Raw genomic sequence first — 19,127 nt, forward strand, 5'->3', positions numbered from 1 at the left:
GGTTGTGAATATTTTTTAAACCAACAGCCTGATGATGAGTAAAATATCAAAATTTTAAAGAAAGACAGGATTCGCCTTCGCACTCGCACAATCTTGCCTCAAATCTAATCTCTACACTGGGCCAGGGAGGGGGGTGCCTGCTTGCCTCTTTACCGAGTGCATCATTACCGGGGTGCAAGAAAAAGAGGCCAAACCCCCGCTCCCCAGCCCCCATACCCTGCCCCTGCACAGGCGCCTCCAAACAGGTGCTGGCCCAGGGCTGGCGCGCCTGCAGCGGGCGGGGCGCAGCGCTCCGCAGCTTCCTCCCAGGGCTGAGTGAGCGTGGAGTTTCGATTCGCAGGGCCTGCGCAGAGGGGGTCGGCCCAGCCCGCCCCCGGCCCGCCCCCGCTCCGCCCCCGGACCGCCCCCGGACCGTCCCCGCTCCGCCCCCGGCCCGCCCCCGCTCCGCCCCGGGCTATGTAAGGCGGCTCCGCGTGGCTTCGTGCCACCGCTAGACTCCGTGTCCCTCCGCGCAGGCGGGCGGCCCCGGAGAGCTAGTGCTGCGAAGGCGGCGACGGCGGCGACCCCGTCTCATCATGGTGAGCGGGAGGGCTGGGCCGGGACCCTAACGCAAAACGAGAGTATTGGGGGGACTTAGGGGCGGGGGGGAGGAAGTGGCATGCAAATGAGGACTCGAGGTTCCGGAGTTGAGTCGGGGCTTTCTTGGCTGAGGTAGGGGCGCCGCGGGGAGCATGGGGAGAGGGGTTGGGGCTGGAGAAAGAAGGGAAGTAGCGAATCGAGCCTCAGAAGCAGCTCCCTCGGAGCACACCCGGGTGGCGGGTGGGTCGGGGTAGCGAGCACTGGGCCGCTGGGCGGGCATTCGGCACCTCCTCCCTGCCCAGGGCCTCGTCTGAGATAATGTGCGCCTGCTGAGCTGTCTGGGTGCTGGCGAGAGGTGGGGCCTCGCGGCTTAGAGGAAAAGGCGCTTTACAGTAAAAAGTGTTGCCGCCTGTGGCTTGCGCAGGCAGGAACCCAAGTGGCTCAGAGAGGTGCTGCTGACACACAGCAAGGGGTGCGAAGACCTAGACTCCGACGCAGGTGCCCTGTACCGCCCAGTCCTGAGGCAGGCACAAAGACCACGACTTTGTGGGGGGCCCAGGGCAGAGGAGGAGGTGGCAGGCTGTGCTGAATGAAGCCCTTTGTCTAGCGCTCTCTGGCCCAGCCCCCCACCAGTCCTTCTGTGGGACCATTGTCCCCCAATCCCAGACAAGAGAGTATTATCTGTTACTGGCATTGTTGGGGGAAGGGAGGCGGTCTTTGGGTGACCCTTCTCCACCACCACCCTCCTCGATGCCCTCAGGGGCCAGGGCAGCTGTGGTTTTACCCAGACATAGAGCCCTCCACCTCCAAAGAGGTCATCCTTAATAGAGGCCAGGAATATAAGTTAGGCTTCACTTCTAGAATCGCAGGCTTCAGGCCCTCCCCTGCAGGCACTTCCCACCAGTCTTCCTTTCAAGGTGGCCGCAGTGGGTGATCCTTGAGGCCACGATTCTCCTTAAGAGTTTGGGACTGCCCAGACAGCCCTCTGCATACTGCACAGCCAGAAGCCCTCAGGTCCCAAGGACGGAGGAGAGACCATCTAGAACCTCACGGCTTGGGAAGGCTTCCACGGCCCCGGGGGTGCCTGTCAATCAAGGGTTGGGGTGCCTGGAGTGGGGGGATTCCTGGATAGGGCCAGGCCTGAGAGGAAGAGGCGAGGCTGGCGGGGCGGCCCTGCGTGACCTGGCTGACGCCTGTCTTCCCCTCCTCACACAGAGTAGAGGCTTCTCCCGAAAGAGCCAGACGTTCCTGCCCAAGGTCTTCTTCCGCAAAATGTCATCCTCAGGGGCCAAGGACAAGCCGGAGCTGCAGTTTCCCTTCCTGCAGGATGAGGAGACGGTGGCCACGCTGCAGGAGTGCAAGACGCTCTTCATCCTGCGAGGCCTGCCTGGGAGCGGCAAGTCCACGCTGGCCCGGTTCATCGTGGACAGGTACCGGGATGGCACCAAGATGGTGTCTGCCGACAGCTACAAGATCACCCCCGGCGCCCGGGGGGCCTTCTCCGAGGAGTACAAGCGGCTGGACGAGGACCTGGCTGCCTACTGCCGCCGGGATGTCCGGGTCCTGGTGCTGGATGATACCAACCATGAGCGGGAGCGGCTGGAGCAGCTCTTTGAGCTGGCCGACCAGTACCAGTACCAGGTGGTGCTGGTGGAGCCCAAGACGGCCTGGCGGCTGGACTGTGCCCAGCTCAAGGAGAAGAACCAGTGGCAGCTGTCAGCAGACGATCTGAAGAAGCTGAAGCCTGGGCTGGAGAAGGACTTCCTGCCGCTCTACTTCGGCTGGTTCCTGACCAAGAAGAGTTCCGAGGCCCTCCGCAAAACTGGCCAGACGTTCCTGGAGGAGCTGGGCAACCACAAGGCCTTCAAGAAGGAGCTGCGACACTGTAGGTGGCGGCGTGGGTGGGTGGGGCACTCAACCTTATGAGCCCCCTTGCTAGCTGGGCATAGGGTGCTGCGTGGCTGGGACCATTGTTCTCCAAGCTCTTGGGGGATGCAGCGGGGCTCACCTGGCGCTGGCAGAGGTCTCCTGGGGCGGTGCACACGCAATGGGACGTGGGAGAGATGTTCACCAGGGACTTTCCCTCTCACCGTCTCCCCAGCTGCCCTCTCCCAGCCTGGAGCTAGACCACCGACCCTGTCTTAGAGGTGGGGAGAGCAAATTGCATACTGTCATAATAGGAAGTACATCAACATTTCATAGAACCCTGGAGGGAGAGTCTGGTCCAATGTTTTCAAATTCATTTTTAGCTGCAGAACCGTTTTCTAAAATACAATATGCCATGGAGTCCTAAGCTGCAGAAAACTTACTACTAGAACTATTGTAAACACCAGCGGGGACGGTTCCCAGGCCCTGAGTTAGCCAGCGCACCTCCTGTGGCATTGCACAGCTCCAGAGAACAGTCTGCTAGAGTCCAACCTCATTTTTGCAGATGGGAAATGCACAGAACGGATGTGGGATTTGCCCAAAGCTATCTTGAGAGCCCTAGACTCTATCGCCTCTAGAGGAGCCTTCCCTTACTGGGTCGGACCAGAGTGCCCTCCTGCTGTTTGCTCCACAGAGAAGAGAGATTTGGGATAGGGAAGGGCCCCCTAGTGGCTCTTCTCCTCCAGTGACCTGTGGGGGACATGTCACCCACCCACTAATCATCTCTTCTTTTAACACATTCCTAGTTGCCCCCCACCCATCAATTTTAGACTTGAAATATCCCCGCCGGTGTTTCTTTGGGTTGTCAGAGGTGAGTTGTGCCTAGATATGTCCTCCAAGGACTTTTCTCAGCTCCTAAGATACGAATGCTGGCAAAGCGGGAAACCAGGATGCCTACACCACCTGGTGTGAGCTGTGCCTGTGAGTGGTGTGACAGAGACGCACCCGAGGCAGGGCTCCTGGTTAGCACTGGTTCTGCCCTGTAGAGTGACTGCCTCTCCGAAGCTGCATTTATCATTAAAAATTGGGATCCTCAACCTCCTAGAGATCCAGTGGTTAAGAGCCTGCATTTCCAATGCAGGGGGCATGGGTTCAGTCCCTGGTCTCAGAACTAAGATCCCACATGCCCCACGGCATGGCCAAAAAACCAAAACCCCCTGGTGTCCCTCTGCATAGGACAGCGCAGGAGAAATGTGGTGGGCCACAAACAAGGCCTGCCCTCCGAGCGGGGGTCTCCCTCCCCTGTGGAGGGTGAGCTGCATCCTCACAGGGACTCAACCCTGGGAGCTAACAGGAAAAGCCTAGTGATGGAGAAGCTAGCCTTAAGGTTATCCCATTATCTCCTAAGACCCTTCCTGTACCCATTACTTTCTAAGACCCATTGTAGCCTCTCATCCACCAAAGGAGGCTGCAGGCTACCTATTGTGCCAGTGACCAGCTGTTTCTTGTTCCAGGGGCCCCAGCTGAAATGGGTCATGGTTGATAGTTATCTGGGTGGTCACCTCCTATTGTATCTGATTGACAGATGAGAGTCACTCACTTGCCCCAGGTCCAGCAGCTTGGAAGTGGGCTGGCTGTTGTGCTCTTTCTGGCTCCTTCCGTTATACCACACAGTTCCCTTCCTCTTTTCTTTCTAGCCCCTTTTTCATGACCTGCTTCCCTGATTTTTCAGATGTGTAGCTCTGTTGAAGCTCAGATTCCCTTGGCTTATGCTGCCTTCCCCTGGGTTACAAGTGCCTTAGTTTTCAAGTCTGGGTAAGAGATGTAAAAATTTGCAGAACAAAAAGCAGAGAACTTAAAACACCTTTTCATAGCACTAGAGTTGCTTTAATTGGACCAACAAATGAATGGCAGTAGATTGCTCAATTACAGTGGATCGCAAACTTAAGCTCCATGTTGGATGTTTTTCCTCTGGCTCTCCCAAGCTCTTGGTGATAGCTGCTGCGATGCCCCTACTCTCCCGCCCTGACCACCCTCCCTCTCCCCCCGCAGTTGTCTCTGGGGATGAGCCCAGGGAGAAGATTGAACTGCTCACCTACTTCGGGAAGAGACCGCCAGGCGTGCTGCACTGCACAACCAAGTTCTGTGACTACGGGAAGGCCGCTGGGGCAGAGGAGTATGCCCAGCAAGATGTGAGTGCTCCCCAGGAACCTGGCGGAAGCGGGGAGAGGGCAGGCCCCTCTGGAGACCAGAAACCAGCAGCCTGTCGGGGAAAGTGGAGTCCGCCCCAGCAGCTTAGTGGTACTGAGCTCAGTGGCCCCGCGAGGCAGTGGCACCAGCTTGTGCTGTCGCCCAGGGGCCTTCCCCTTCTGCAGATGCGCAGGGAATGCTGGCTTCTAAGCCTGTGTGCACTTCCAAAGGCTAGAAGTCCCTTACCCCAGGAGCCTGGTGCTCTGAAGTCCCTGTCCTGAGCCTGAGGCCTGGTAGTGCCCTGGAATGGGGAGTGTCGGATGGAAAGGCTCATTGGCTTAAGGGCACCAGCCCCTCCCCTGCCTGCAGGCTACCCCCGTCTCCTACCCACAGCCTCTCATATGGGGTCCTTAACCACCTGGCTTGGCACCCTGGTGTGCCTGGCTGACCCCAGCCTCCTTCAGGTTGCCTCTGCAGGAAGGCGGTCCCTGACCCTCTGCCAGCTCCCTCACTTCTCTGCCTAGTTTAACAGCCATTTTACCTACTTGTTCAGTGGTCTCCTCCCACACAAATGGAAGCTTTCACTTCGTATCCCTAGCGCCTCCCACAGTTGCACGAACAAACACGCAGCACACACTTTCACTCCCACCTCTAACTGTACATTCATTTAGCAAGATTTACTAGGCACCTGTTAACTGCCAGACAGGGCTTCCCAGGTGGCTCAGTGGTAAAGAACGTGCCTGCAATGCAGGAGACTCAGGTTCAATCCCTGGGTTGGGAAGATCCCCTAGAGAAGGGAGTGGCAACCCACTCCAGTATTCTTGCCTGTAGAATCCCATGGACAGAGGAGCCTGGTGGGCTACAGTCCATGGGGTCACACAAAATAGGGCATGACTGAGCACACGGGCACGCACACAGTAGACACTGTTGGGATGAGGGGTCATGAGCAAAATAGGGGAGTTTTTTATGGTCAAAATGGGAGAGATGGGCTTGCTGAGAATCAGGTATACTGTAAGCCACAGTGTATGGAGTAGATTTTGATCAAAGGCCTTTATTTCTGCCCTCGCCCCGCCCTCCAGGATATTGTCTGGATACCAGGGGTGCTTTTAAGGGGTGAGTTGAGTAGTAACGACAGCAGCCCTTGCTAGGTCCTCAGTCCTCACCCTGAGGAAGCTTCAGCATCAGCCCTCTCTTACAGGTGAATGAGCCTTGGAGCTCGTGGGTGGGGAGCCCAGGCCTGAGCTCAGGAAGCCTGGCGTCGCTCACCCCTGCTGTCTCCTGCCTCCTCTGGCTCTTTCAGGCAGCCTGGCCAGTGTCAGTGGAACGACGTCCACCTGGCACCAGGCTCTCTGCTTGTGGCGCTCACTGTCCCTTCGCTGCCACCACCTCTAGCTCGGTCCTCTGCCCTCTCCCCACCTCTGTAGGTAGTGAAGAAATCCTACTGCAAGGCCTTCACGCTGACCATCTCGGCCCTCTTCGTGACACCCAAGACGACGGGAGCCAGAGTAGAGCTGAGCGAGCAGGAGCTGGCCTTGTGGCCGAACGACGTGGACAAGCTGTCCCCCTCTGACAACCTGCCACGGGGCAGCCGTGCACACATCACCTTGGGCTGCGCGGGTGACGTGGAGGCGGTGCAGACGGGCATTGACCTGCTAGAGATTGTGCGGCAGGAGAAGGGGGGCAGCCGCGGCGAGGAGGTGGGTGAGCTCAGCCGGGGCAAGCTCTACTCCCTGGGCAGCGGGCGCTGGATGCTGAGCCTGGCCAAGAAGATGGAGGTCAGGGCTATCTTTACGGGATACTATGGGAAGGGCAAGGCCGTGCCCATACGCAGCGGCCGCAAGGGTGGCTCCTTTCAGTCCTGTACCATCATCTGAGTGTCCTGGGCCACCTGCCCCTTCTTTACAACGGAAGGGGGAGGGGAGGGGAGCATCCCTCTGCTTGATCTTTGATTTTTTTAATTTTTTACTCAAAGTTAACTTTCCTGTAATTTTTAAAAACTTGTAAAATAACTGCTCTCTTTTCCTGCCCACCCCTTTCCCCTCTAACGCTCAAGCTTTCAACACAAGGGGGTGGGTAGGCGTCATTTAGGAACCTGGACCACAGTTGACCAGGCTGGGCCAAGTTTGGCCTGGACTGGAGCCACAACCCCAAGCCCTGCTTCCAGTTAACAGGCCCCCCAGGCCCACTGCCCCGCACAAGGCTGGCTAGTGGGGTGGGACACCCCAGCACTGCAAGTACTCATGGGGTGGTCACCAGCCACAAAAAACTAGTGGTGGATTTGAGATGGGAGGATCCCTGGGTTTTGAGCCCATTTCCTAATCAGAGTGTACTATTTTCCAGGGTAGAGAAAGGGTTTATCTTACACTTTTGGTCCTAAGTGCCTGTCCCCTCCTCACACTGTAACTAGGTAACAGTTTGACAACTAGGGGACAGAGTAGGCAGCAGCCACACCCCAGGCTGGCTGCACGTCTCACCCGGGGAAAGGGGTGGGCTTCCATCCGTCCAGCCGTGTGGCCCTGCTGTGTTGGTGGGGAGATCAAGGCCAGAGACAGAGCCTCAGTGAGAAAGTACCAGTCTTGCCATCTGCCGAGCCTATCCTGCCTCCTTGGTGCCTCTGGAGGCCTTTGTGTCTCTGCTGAAAGGGGTCAGTGGGCACCAAAAGCCAGTGGAGTGGCCCCTGGCTGTCACGGGCCAAGCCCTATCCGGTGCCTCTGGAAGGAGGGGTTTTAACACTGCTGTAGGAGCTGGGGCTCCTGGGGTGCCCTCCACTGCCCTCCGCTCAGTAACGGCCTTGCTAATCAGGCTGTCACCTGACAGAAGTGCCTGGACAGAAGTTACTCTCCCGGCTTTGCCCAACCTCAGCAACTTGTAAGACTGATAATGAAATAAATTGTGTTAATCCTAGCTGCGTGCATCTCTCTCCCCCTGTGGCCCGCTCAGTCTTCCTTGGGGCAAGGGCAGGGTGCGTTAGGACTGCCTTTGTCCCCCAGCTTGGGGCCATCGGTCCTGTCTCCCCTCTGCGGGCTGGGCACAGCTGTGGCGAGGCTGGGCAGCTGAACAGTGTCGGCTTTCATGAGGAGGCAGAAGGGAGAAAGGCTGGCCTTGGAGGCGCAGAGACAGCAGGGGTTGGCTGAATATGAGGGACACGTAGCACAAAGCAGCCCCCCGCCCCCAGTCACTGGGCACAGGCCCCCAGGTGTGCCCAGCCAATCCAATCAGAGGGACCTCAGGAAGACCCTGAGTTCTCCAGGGAGGGCCACCTTCAAGTCAGTGCCACTTAAAACACAAGGGAAGAGCTGACATTCAAGAATCTCTTCCAGGCTAACAAAAGGCCTGGTTGGCTACATGGGAACTTCCCAGGCCTAATGCAGTCAGCATTTCACTATGGTCTTTGCAGTGAAGGGAGAAGACGGAAAACAAAGGGGCCGAGGCTCAGAAGGAAGAGAAATAGTTAGCTATTTGGGCCAAGGTCTTTACCTAGCCATCTCTACTTAGCAGAATACCAAAAATCGGAGCTTCAGCCAAAGCCTCAAGTGTCTGCCTGGATGTCCTGAGATGATTCACCACAAACACAGAGCTTGACCTGAACAGCATGACCAATGCCATTGCTTCCTGCCCCCGCTTGCCTTCCATGCAGAAAGGGACACGCGTGGAGAAGGCTAGGGGTGTTTGCTAAGAATTCCAGCTAATGAGCTGATGTCAGCACCCATACCACTGGGCCCAGGAGCTGCCTGTCCCACTTGGAAAGGGTCTGAGGGTCAGGGAGGCAGGATTGTGTCTTTGTTGCCATCTCCCTCAAGCAGCGGGAACTGTGAATGCCTGTATAAATCTGAGTTAGCCCAGCCGGGCACCTGGCACCCACTTTGGACACATGTAGCTTCTAGTGATTTCTAGTGGCCCTGAACTCACTGCCCCATGACTGGCATCAGGCTGGGCCCCAGAGCATCTCCAAGGCCTGCTTAGCATGCATGTGCTAAACAGATTTTTGAGGGGGCACCCACACCCCTTGTGGGATGGCTGACTGACCCTGAAGTCCACGTGGGCATCCACTCCGTGCCGGGGGCCCAGGTCTGGCCCCGCTGACTGGAGTGACAAAAAGCAGCTGCCAGAGCAAAGTGCCAGAAAGGGTCAAAACATTTTATTCTCTTAATTTTTTTTCTTTTTTAATAAAGTTAAACAGTAAAACAAAAATTCACAAGCTGCCCTGTCCGCCCCCCGCCTCCCTCCCCTCCCCGCAGTCTTCGGCGCTGGCTCCCTTTCCTTCACCCCACTCACACAGACACAGGGTATCCAACTGAGAGAACGAAACTGCTCTAAGGACGTGGAGACATGATGAAGGGAGGAGGTGAATTGTGTCCACATTCGAGGTTAAGCTGAGCAAGTCTGCATTTTCTGGATTCTGGGTGGTGTCCTTTCATTAGCCAAACTGAAAAAAGAAATTCCCTGGACCAGAAGCTGCAGGGAAAAGAAGAGTTTGTCAACTGGCTCTGAGTTTCCGAGGGAAGATCACTCTGCCCTGGTTACGAAGCGCTGCTTCAACCGCGAGGGGAAAGCCACCTGAGAGTATCAAACAGGCTGGGCCCCGGGGTGCAGGAGGCCCACGCGCAGGTGGCATGTGTGGAACACCGTCACCCTCACAGGGAAGCTCTGGGCAGACACTTCCCTGGCCACAAGCAGGTGTGGCTTTTGTGCTCCCGGAAACCTACCCCCCACCGCCCCCGCCCATCCTCAGCAGCACCCAAGGGGGTGGATGTCCTGCTAGAAGAGAATTCTGCCGCCTCCACTGATGGGCCTCTCTGACTCTCAGAGTGCTGCCTAACGGGGGGCCCTGAGTTGGCTTGTGGCCTGGGAACTCAGGCATACCCACCTTCAAAGCTGAAGCCCCCAGGACCGCCGAAGAACGCCTTGAAGATGTTGTTTGCATCAAAATCTGTGGAGCAAAACAAGGAGCAGAGAAAGCACAAGGTGAAAAAATCCGCAGTGTGTGAAGAGGAACTTAACAGAGAATGGGTCTCCAAAGCTCTCCCAGATAACAATCACTTCCCTCCTTTCCCCAAAGGCATGGTCGAGAGGCAGGCCCACTACTTGATCCCACTTTGTTCTGTTCTACTTCCAAGTGTGTCCCAAAGGAAGCTTTCCTTGCCTCAACCCACTTTGCTGCGCCTTCTCCACAATGGGAAAGGCCATTTGCTCCTATACACTGTCTCCCTATGATGCTGGGGCTGCTCCTGAAAGGACCAGACTCTACACCTTAAGTGCCACCAGGCTGTATCTAAGAATGAGACATGGCTGAATGCATGCATGTGATGCCATACTCTGTCTACATCATATGCCAGAAAAAAAGCTGCCCGGTGGCAATCACAGTGTTGGGACTGGCATACATTAGATCATTCCCAATTAATACTCAACAAAACCTAAGGGGGAAGCTCAAGCAGCCCGCCCAACCCCCTCGTCAGTGACAGCAACAACACTGAACACTGCTGCCTCAAGCCTCCCCCAGAGTGGCGCTCTTCTCATCAGGCCATGGTGGGCCTCACGTAGCCATAGCCAGTCTGCCCAAGCTGCACAGGATTTACCTCCAGCGGCCAATCCCACAGGCACATGGTATTTAAAAGTGAATTCTTTGCCTGTGTATCTGCTCATCTTCCTGGCTCCCCCAGCTCAGTGAACAGCCCCACAGAATCAGCTGTGCCCAAGCCACTCTCGACTTGGTCCTCTGCCTCTCCTGACACGCTCAGCAGCCAACTCCTGCCGATGCCGTCTCCCAACCGTGCCCTCCATCCTCTTCTAGTGATCCTGTTTTCCCTCCTCTTCACCTCTTCTAAACCAGCTCTCCTCACTGCCATCACAAATATAACTCCAGAGCTGAAATCAGGTCCACGGCTCCCTTTCTTAAACCCTTCAACAGCTTTTGACTGCTTACAGCTCTTCTCAACTGCTGGGTAGAGCAATGTTTATTCTTGTTAAAATTAGGTTTGTAAAACACACCCACCCACCCTGAACTGGCGAGGCCAGGGTTATCTATATAGCATCATCAACCTTATTTTTTTAAGTTCCAATTTTCTCAGTGGAAGAGAAAGGGCTGGCATTAGAGGCAGTGGTTTGAGAACTGTGCACAGCTCAGGGCTTCTTTTATCTCTAACTGAGCTCACAGTGACCAATGATGCTCTCAGCTACGCTTCACTTCATTCTAAGTCTTCTGGGGAAACTGAAGTCTGTGAGGGCTTATGGGAATGTGCCAGACACATAAGTATCAGTCATCAGACACTTTGCAATGGGAGAAAAAAAACTTGTAGCCAAAAGGAAAAACCCAATGTTTCCTGTAGCCGCTAAGGCCTGCTTGAGGTCTGACCCAGCTACTGTGTGGCTATGCCCCAGGCACCCTCTACCCTCCTAGCCAAGCCCTGGTCACTCCCCTACAGTGCTGTGCTTTTCTGCATATCCAAGCTTTCCCTTGCTAATGCTGACCTCGGCACTCAACTCTGTACCCCTGGCACCTGCTATACTTGACTGCCCTCAATGGGCTCCATGTCTATCAGACCAAGGGTCAGACTTGGCCCGTGGACCAGGGTTTGAAAACCCTTGGACTGTGGGTTTGATTCAGCTTTGTTATTTTCCATACCCATCACAGCACCTCACACATAACAGCTACTCCTCAGAGTGCACTTAACAAACTGTTGGGCACTACTGGCTGATGGCATAAGACACCCCCACCCCACTCCTCTGCCCACAGAATGTCTTCAGGAAAAATGCTAACATTTCACAGGTGTCAGGTTCAACCCAGGCCACCCCAACCAGCTCCCAACTTACCACCCATATTCATGCCCTCTTCATCAAGGTCTTGTCCACTGTCATAGCGAGTCTTTTTCTTGGGATCAGAGAGAATGGTAAAAGCTTCTCCGACTTCCTTGAACTTTTTCTCCTCCTCTTTCTGAACTTCGGCACTGGCTCCACTGTGCCGATCTGAAGGGAGGAATACAGGAAGAACTCAGAGTCTCAAGAAAACAGAGTTCAAGGGAAAGACTACATTACGTCTCATTTTACAATCCAGTACTTCCCACATGTGGAGTATACAGAACCGAGCGCCACCTAATTCCAGCTGAGGAGCCTCTCTGAGGTTCTGGTGCTGGACTGACCATGGCAGCAGCCGGCCCAACCTGCTCCTCCCACTGAGCCCCACTCCCCAACCCCTCTACCTGGATGGTGCATCAAGGCCCGCTTCCGGTAGGCTTTCTTGATCTCGTCCTCAGAGGCATTCTTGTCTACACCAAGAATCTTGTAGTAATCTTTCCTCTTACTCTTCTTCAGTTCTAACTGTGCATTTTTAAGGAGCTGTTTGTGTTCTGGAGAAAGACATTTAGCGTCAACCGATAAATCTGTTTTTGGCTTCCTTTACCAAGTCCCAGCCCAGATGCCCTGGAGTCAGAAGCCCTGTTAACCATACAACGGGCTTTTATGATGATTTCTTGTGGAGATTAAAAAATCTATTTATACTCAGGTTCTTCACATCAGCCTCATCACACAGAAAATGAAAGTGGCAGGGAGAACTAGGGACCAGAAAACAGGTGCCTTGTCCCACATTTGGGATCTCGGCTCACTTCTTCCAATGAGCTCCAGGTTCACCCTTGAATCAAACAACTCCCGTGTCCCGTTTTAGGACCTACAAGTGAACACGTGCTCAAAATTCTTTACCTTTTGTTTTCTCCGTCTGATATACTTTTTCATAGTCCCTTACTGCTTCTTCATACTGTTCTGTGTCCAAGTAACTGAAAAGGAAATACAGGGCAGTACAGTGACATAAACAGCAATGGCCTTTGGTATCAATCTAGGGAAAGAGGCATGGCTCAAGCAAGAGACATAAACTTTTGGTTGAGATGCTTCATGAAATAGGAGTTCTTAAGCTAGCCACAAGAAAACTTCGCTACCAATTCCTCAAGAAAAAGAGAGAGGTCTCACGCCACTTGCACCCACCAGCAAAGTGATACATTGCTCTGAGGAGAAAGCAACCAAGGGGAGAACGCTCCTTCTGATTTCACTCAGAGCCACCGAGAGGCATCTGGATCACCTTAGGAGAGACCATGTGAAGGCACCTACTTGACACTTGGGACTGAAACAAGGGAGAAAAATTATCAAGTGAGATCAATGGATATGGAAGAGTTTTGAAACCGAAAGTGCCATAAACATGCGGGGCCAGCTCCAATCCAGAGATGTGGGATTAGTCAGCCACGAGAAGGATCAAGTTCAAGGTGGTGGCTGCCGCAAATGCTTCCATTAAGACTAGTCAGTCCGAGAGATATAGGTTAGTGAGACAGAAAAGGAGACTGTGAACACAGGCTTGATTCTCTTTCAGTGGCACAGAGGAAGGAGGGACCCTGACCCAAGATGGGAGGAAACCAGCTTGACAGGCTGATCGCCAAATCTTATGTCTCTTCCACAGAAATAAAGTGGCATTTTCCTGATGATATCACTCGCTCCGAGACTGGCCTACTGATTGAACAGACTCTTGTAGGAATTCCAGAAACAGTCACCATCAGCTGGGGAGTGGAGAGTGACCACACAGTGCAGCTTGCCAACTGCAGAGAGAGGTTCAATTTCTCAGACCGCTGCTACCCAAGCTCATCTTTGCGAACATCACATAGCACCCCCAGGCCTAGAGGCCAGGGCGGAGGGAGCATTACTGATGGGGCTGGCGAGAGACAAGCCCAACATTCTTAGGCATCTCCAATTTTCTGGCCACATCTTGATTCATGACTTTTAAAAAACGGCGCAAAACCAATGCCCCAGAAATGCAGGGCACAAATGCTACTAAGAATGCAGAGAGCCCATTTTCAGGATTAAGTATAATAATATAAACTGAAGGAACACAAAATTAGTAACAACTCTGGGTAAAGACTGACGTGACAAAAAAGCTAACCCGATGGACCTTCCAGACCCTTACATAACGTACTAAATACACCTACGTTACAGTTGCACTTCACACTTTTTTTAAAAATTCAAGGACATCCTAACATTAGAGAAAACAATGTTGAAAAGAAAAAGAAAAGTAGAGCTTTAGGGGAAACGGAAAGCTCCATTCAGCCCGTGACAGGAACTGCAGCAAAGGTCCGGCCTCTCCCCACCAGTGGGGTGAGCTGACGCAGATCCCAGCAGCACTCAGGCTTCTGGGAAGGCTTCAGCCTGAGCTAATCTCCAGGACGTCTCATCAGTCCCAGCTGCTCCAGGGGGCTGTTGCCAAGTTCTCAGCCAACTGTGCCCAACAGTGCAAGCTGTGCTCTGTGGCAGGATCTCACAGCAGACCTACGCAGAGGACAGTTCTGCTTCTCCCACAAAGATAAGGAGCTATCTGACCAAAGCAATTTCTGTTTATTGCACACATATAAATAAAACATAATCTTTCCTCCCATTACCCTCCTAACAAATTCAGAATTTTCTGTTCTCTTCCCATTCCCTGTTCAAACGCTTCAGAGTGTTCCACTGAGTTGATACAGTCTTATGTTTCCAGTCACGCCCTCCCTACCAGACATCTAGGTGAGAGTCTGCTTTTTTTTCTTTAACAGTAACATTGCCGTAAACATGGATACAATACTTTCTATCTGTTAAAATAAGTCTTTAGCTGGTCAAAGGGTACACTACACTTCTGTATTCCAAAGCTTCCATGCATGTCTGCAAGTGGTATGAAAAGACGAGATGACTGATAGTCTCATAGAATCTGTAATATAATTGTGTGTGTGACAGACTTAGTCATCTACTTTAGAAATTCACTTAAAAAAAACAAAAAAGCACTGCACAGGAGGGCAGTTTTCCTATTTTTCACAAACGTGGATAATTTGGGGCACACTAAACGGGAGGCAGCCCATGCTCTCACCACTGGTGAGACTGGGGAGCCTGAGGAACTATGAGCTTGCTCACCAGGTAGCAGTAGTAACACCTGTCCTTTGGCTAGGACACTCCACAAGGAACACGACGGCTGTGGGAGGACTGGGACATAACAAATGGGTCTTCCTCTAGGAACTTTAAAAGACAGAACGTTCTTCTCTGTCTGGGAAATAATCTGAAGTAAGATGGATTTGGGGGAGCGGTCTCTCTCAGCCCTTGCTCATGTTCCTGTCTGGAGAAGAGTCTAGCGGCTTCAAAAATAAGATGAACAAGTATGCTGCAGAGCAACCTGACTCTGAAGGAAATCTAAGCGCTGGATCTAGGCAGGCACATCCTGGCTCATAAATAACCTCGCCAGACAAGGATATTTCAAAGGGGACTTCCCTATACTGCAGGGATGCGGAGCCAGATTAAATCCCTTCCTACGGAAGCACTGTCTTCCCTAACCCAGAACATACAGGATAGGCACAACTCTAAACTACCACAAGAGACACCTTATTCTTCCTCTTCCAAGCACCATACAGTCATTCAACAAAGCATTAATTGAGTGAGCACCTACTGTGTGCTAAGCACTGTGTCAAGTTAGAGCAAAAGTGTACAACACAAAATAAAATCTCCAAAGGAAATGGATTTTAAACTTTAACAAAAGGAATTTGGGTCAGGCATCAGAGGAAACTTACTGACCGTGAGGGGCGTAAGACACAGGCATGGGAGACTGAGGGAGCTTGTGCAATCTCCTCCGCTGGAGGTCTATAAAGATAGCTCTAGGGCTGGAACAATCCCACCTAGAGGCAGGGGGAAGGACCAAATGACCTCACAACATCCCCGGGTCTGCTTCATCATCCACAGTGCAATTCCCCTGGCAGGCCAGCAGCAATGCCCTCTTCCCCCCACCCACCAGAGGCACTTACCACTGAGCTCTTCTCAAGTAGGCTTTTATATAAGTGTCATCGAGCTTCACTGCATTTGTGCAGTCTTCTATTGCATCATCTAGTTTCCTAAGCTTCAGGAGAGAGAGAGCAGTCATACTTCACATCTTCGGTGACTGAGGGAGCCCAGAAGCTGTGGCCATGGGTTCAGAATTCTAAGAGGATCCATTAGTCATGCTGGCCCACTGTCACATTCATTCTTAGAAAGCTAGTCCCTCAGAGGGCTAAGGACACCAAATTCAAAATTGGGTTCTTTTCTAAGTGATGGAAGCCAGGCACACTTAGCTGCAAGCAAAAACCACATCTACTGTTTCAGGTTAGTGCCCAACCAGACATGGCAAGAGGAAGGGTGGTTCTTGCCTCCTATTCTTTCAGAGGCCAACTGCAGGAATAAGAATTACTGTAATTTTTTTAAACCACTAGGACTCTGCAAGAGTAAGGAGCCTATTCTTGTTTCCTGATGGTTGCATGGGACAGCACTTAGGGTATTTTCCAATGAGCAGGGTGACCATCGGTTATACTGGAGAAAAAACTAAGCCTGTCTAATATTCTCATGTCCTCAGAATCCCTCCTAAAAAAGAATCACTTGGTTAGGCAAAAAGAAGCAACACTTGCTTTAAAAATTGTCTCAATGCCTTTAGCCATTCTCTCTTTTTTTTCCCCCAGCCATTTTTTTACTATAAGAAAGAATCTTGAAGAACAGGTGGGAATATCCTTCCAAACTGTCCCTCAAGTGTCCCTAAATTCCACAGAAGAAATAAAAGCTTGCCTCTCAGAAGTTCATTCCTCATAAGCTGAAATATTAACCTTTTCTCTTCTCATCTGGTTTACCCTCACTGGGCAAAGTTCCCAAGACTTTTTGTTGGCCCTGAAAAATATAGGCCCCAAGTCACAGACCAAGTGCTTACCTTGGAATTAACCGTACCCCGATTACAGTAGAGTTTAGCATTTGTTTTTATATTGTTGGGGTCTATCCCCAGGGCTTCTGTGTACAGTTCATATGCTAGCTTGTAATTTCCTTCTTTAAATGCTTTATTTCCATCTTCTTTCTTTGCTTTAAGTGCTTTGGCATTCTATAGAGAAAAGCAAGGGGAGTTTCAGTTCACATCCAGAAAGGCTCAGACCACTGCAGAGAGTCCAGAGTCTATTTTCTGTTTCTTAGATCCCAGGATGACCCCCTACCCTGCCCAACCCCACCACCTAGGCTATTTGTTGCTCACTGGTGCTTGCTACGGAGTGGACAGGAGAAACCGAGATTTACAAAACAATACCAATGAGACCTGTGCTACCCAGCGTTTACCTCTCTCTACTCCCCAGGATAAGCATGACTATCTTTTCTTCACTGAAGGAAGAAAAAAAGAAAAAACACTGAGATATTAAAAGGATCTGACTCTAAATTATCGTATTTACCTTCAGGCAAATACAAAGTTGTCCTGAAATAAATTCTAATGAAAGAACCAAGCATCCTGGCAAGGTGGGAAGAAGTGCTATCACATTCCCTGTGACTGGCGGAAACCTTTCACCCTGTCATAAAGGTGCAAAAAGGAAGCTTTCTTTCCTGCCCAGATCTGGTGCCTAGAACTTACTCTGCAAGCAACGCAGGCCTTCTCGTGGTCAGGAGCCATCCTGAGAGCCTGTACAAAAAACTGAACCGCCTTCTCAATACAATCTTCATAATAAAGGCAAAGACCTCGTACATACAGAGCATCAGCATTGGTGGAATCCATTCGTAAAATGTCACTGCAACAGCCAGAAAGGGGCACATTCAGCTGTGGTCTGGATTTCCCTCACCGTTACTATCATTTGGCCTTTTTTCTTTTTCCTTGACCATGTGTCTAATATGGAAAGAATCCAAAGGCAGATTCCCAAGAACTCCTCCAAAATTACCCGTTCCCTCCTTTTACACACTGTGTCTCACAATCTTTAATTAGAACAGGGTTGGCAGATACAGCCCACAGGACCAAATTCCACTTGCTGCTGGATTTTGTAAATAACGTTTCCTTGAAATCCAGCAATCCTATTTGTTTATCTATTATCTATGGCTGCTTTTACACTGTAGTGGCAGAGTTGAAATGTTAACAGAGACCACACAGCCTGCAAAGCCTAAAGTGTTTACTAACTGGTACTTTACAGTTTGCAAACCCCTTGAGTAGAAACAAAAGAACACTTAACATCTGTTCTTTTACATACAGGTCAAGTACCTATTGAACTTTGTAAAACCCTTAGGTTTTCAGACCTGGTCTAACCTTTGGCTATAAGTCCCAGGAAGGTCTGATCATCCTATCTATAGGACCGTACGTACTCCTGATGTAGAGAGCTGCTGGACAACATTTGTCCAGTGCTATCTGGCATTTCACTGCAGAACTGGCTTGGCTTCATACCTGGCCACAGACTGTGCTTCTGGGTAACGACCCAGCATTGCTAAACATTCTGCTTTGAGGATTTTGAAGCGATGGCAGGCAGGGGCATATTCTAGGGCACGGTCCATGCAAAAAACAACCTATGGGGAAAAAGAAAGCAAATGAGATTCTTCATCCTGAACTCCAGAAATGTCTTCACTTTAGTCTGGTCACAGGTAACAGAAAGATTTAAGGGAAAGTAATGCCAGAGGTTTAAAAACATTCCTAAATTACCAGATTAAACCACTGAAATGAGGAGAGCAGCTGATCCAGATGATGACAACAGCAGCAGACACTTACTGAGTATTTTATACACTAACTCATTTAATGCTCGCAAAAATTTAATCAAGAAAGTTGTATTACTACCTTTATTTTTATTTTTTCTGGCTTTATTACTTTTTAAATTAACTTATCTGACTGGATCAGGTCTTCATTGCGGCACACAGGCTCTTCGCTATGGCACATGACTGTCTCTAGCTGTGGCGCCCAGGTTTAGTTGCCCCACAGCATGTGGGATCTTAGTTCTCTTCTCTGACCGGGGATCAAAATTGTGTCCCTTGCATTGGGAGGCGGATTCTTAACCACTGGACCACCAGGGAAGTCCCTATTACCCTTCTTGACTGATGAAAAAACTAGAGATTAAACTAACTTGTTCAAGGTCACCAAAGCCAGTAAGTGATAAGAATAGAATTTGATCTCAGACACGAAGACCCAGAGCCTATAACCCTCATCACCATGCTAAGGTGCCTCCACAGGGAATCCAATCGACAGTGACTGTGATCAAAACTCTCATTCTTGGACTTCCCTGGTGGTCCAGTGGTTAAGAATCCACCTGCCAATGCAGGGGACCCAGGTGAGATCCCTGGGCTGGGAAGAATCCACATGCTGCAGGGGGACCGAGCCCACGTACTGCAACTCCTGAATTCCCACACTCTCTAGAGCCCATGCTCTGCAACAGGAGAAGCCACCACAACGAGAAGACCACACACCATAAAGACAACAGCCCCCACTCACTGCAACCAGAGAAAGCTCTCAGGCAGTAACAAAGACCCAGCGAAGCCCAAAAGAAATAAAATTTAAAAAAAAAAAAAACAACTCTCATTCTTCTAGAATACTATTATTTGCTACTTTGCATAATTCATGTTTAGCCTAGTAATAAAGACAAGGAACAGCAAAAAAGAACCTGATAGAGTCACTGTTCCCTACGCCACTGACACCACTCACAGCTTCCTCCGTCCTGTGGCGCGAGCCTCACATCTCACTGACTGCCCTGGTGGCCACTCTTCCA

The 19,127-nt window shown here is 51.6% G+C and overlaps 2 protein-coding genes across 4 annotated transcripts in view; one reads left to right on the forward strand and one right to left on the reverse strand.

The window, feature by feature from the left end:
- The first annotated feature begins 424 nt into the window (after nt 1-424).
- CNP (2',3'-cyclic nucleotide 3' phosphodiesterase) lies at nt 425-7,539 on the forward strand. Of its 2 annotated transcripts, none has more exons than XM_069603820.1 (4): nt 425-578; nt 1,795-2,464; nt 4,498-4,637; nt 6,060-7,539. In XM_069603820.1, exons 1-4 carry the CDS (start codon nt 576-578, stop codon nt 6,507-6,509), a joined length of 1,263 nt encoding a protein of 420 aa, XP_069459921.1. In that variant the 5' UTR covers nt 425-575; the 3' UTR covers nt 6,510-7,539. The 2 variants fall into 2 exon arrangements, with proteins under 2 accessions (XP_069459921.1, XP_069459922.1); XM_069603821.1 differs by lacking the exon at nt 425-578 and adding an exon at nt 654-711.
- Nucleotides 7,540-8,751: 1,212 nt separating this feature from the next.
- The window catches only part of DNAJC7 (DnaJ heat shock protein family (Hsp40) member C7), a 28,717-nt gene continuing 18,341 nt past the window's right edge, over nt 8,752-19,127 (reverse strand). For both annotated transcript variants that reach the window (XM_069603808.1, XM_069603809.1), the window contains exons 6-14: nt 17,822-17,940; nt 17,027-17,180; nt 16,349-16,513; nt 15,423-15,514; nt 12,328-12,401; nt 11,832-11,978; nt 11,446-11,598; nt 9,503-9,565; nt 8,752-9,090 (exon numbers count right to left, since the gene is read on the reverse strand). In XM_069603808.1, coding sequence (XP_069459909.1) covers nt 9,053-9,090; nt 9,503-9,565; nt 11,446-11,598; nt 11,832-11,978; nt 12,328-12,401; nt 15,423-15,514; nt 16,349-16,513; nt 17,027-17,180; nt 17,822-17,940 — 1,005 coding nt within the window. In that variant the 3' untranslated portion in view covers nt 8,752-9,052. The remainder of the gene's footprint in view (nt 9,091-9,502; nt 9,566-11,445; nt 11,599-11,831; nt 11,979-12,327; nt 12,402-15,422; nt 15,515-16,348; nt 16,514-17,026; nt 17,181-17,821; nt 17,941-19,127) is intronic.

Source organism: Ovis canadensis, chromosome 11, assembly GCF_042477335.2.
Source record: "Ovis canadensis isolate MfBH-ARS-UI-01 breed Bighorn chromosome 11, ARS-UI_OviCan_v2, whole genome shotgun sequence".
NCBI classification, from domain to species: Eukaryota; Metazoa; Chordata; class Mammalia; order Artiodactyla; family Bovidae; genus Ovis; species Ovis canadensis.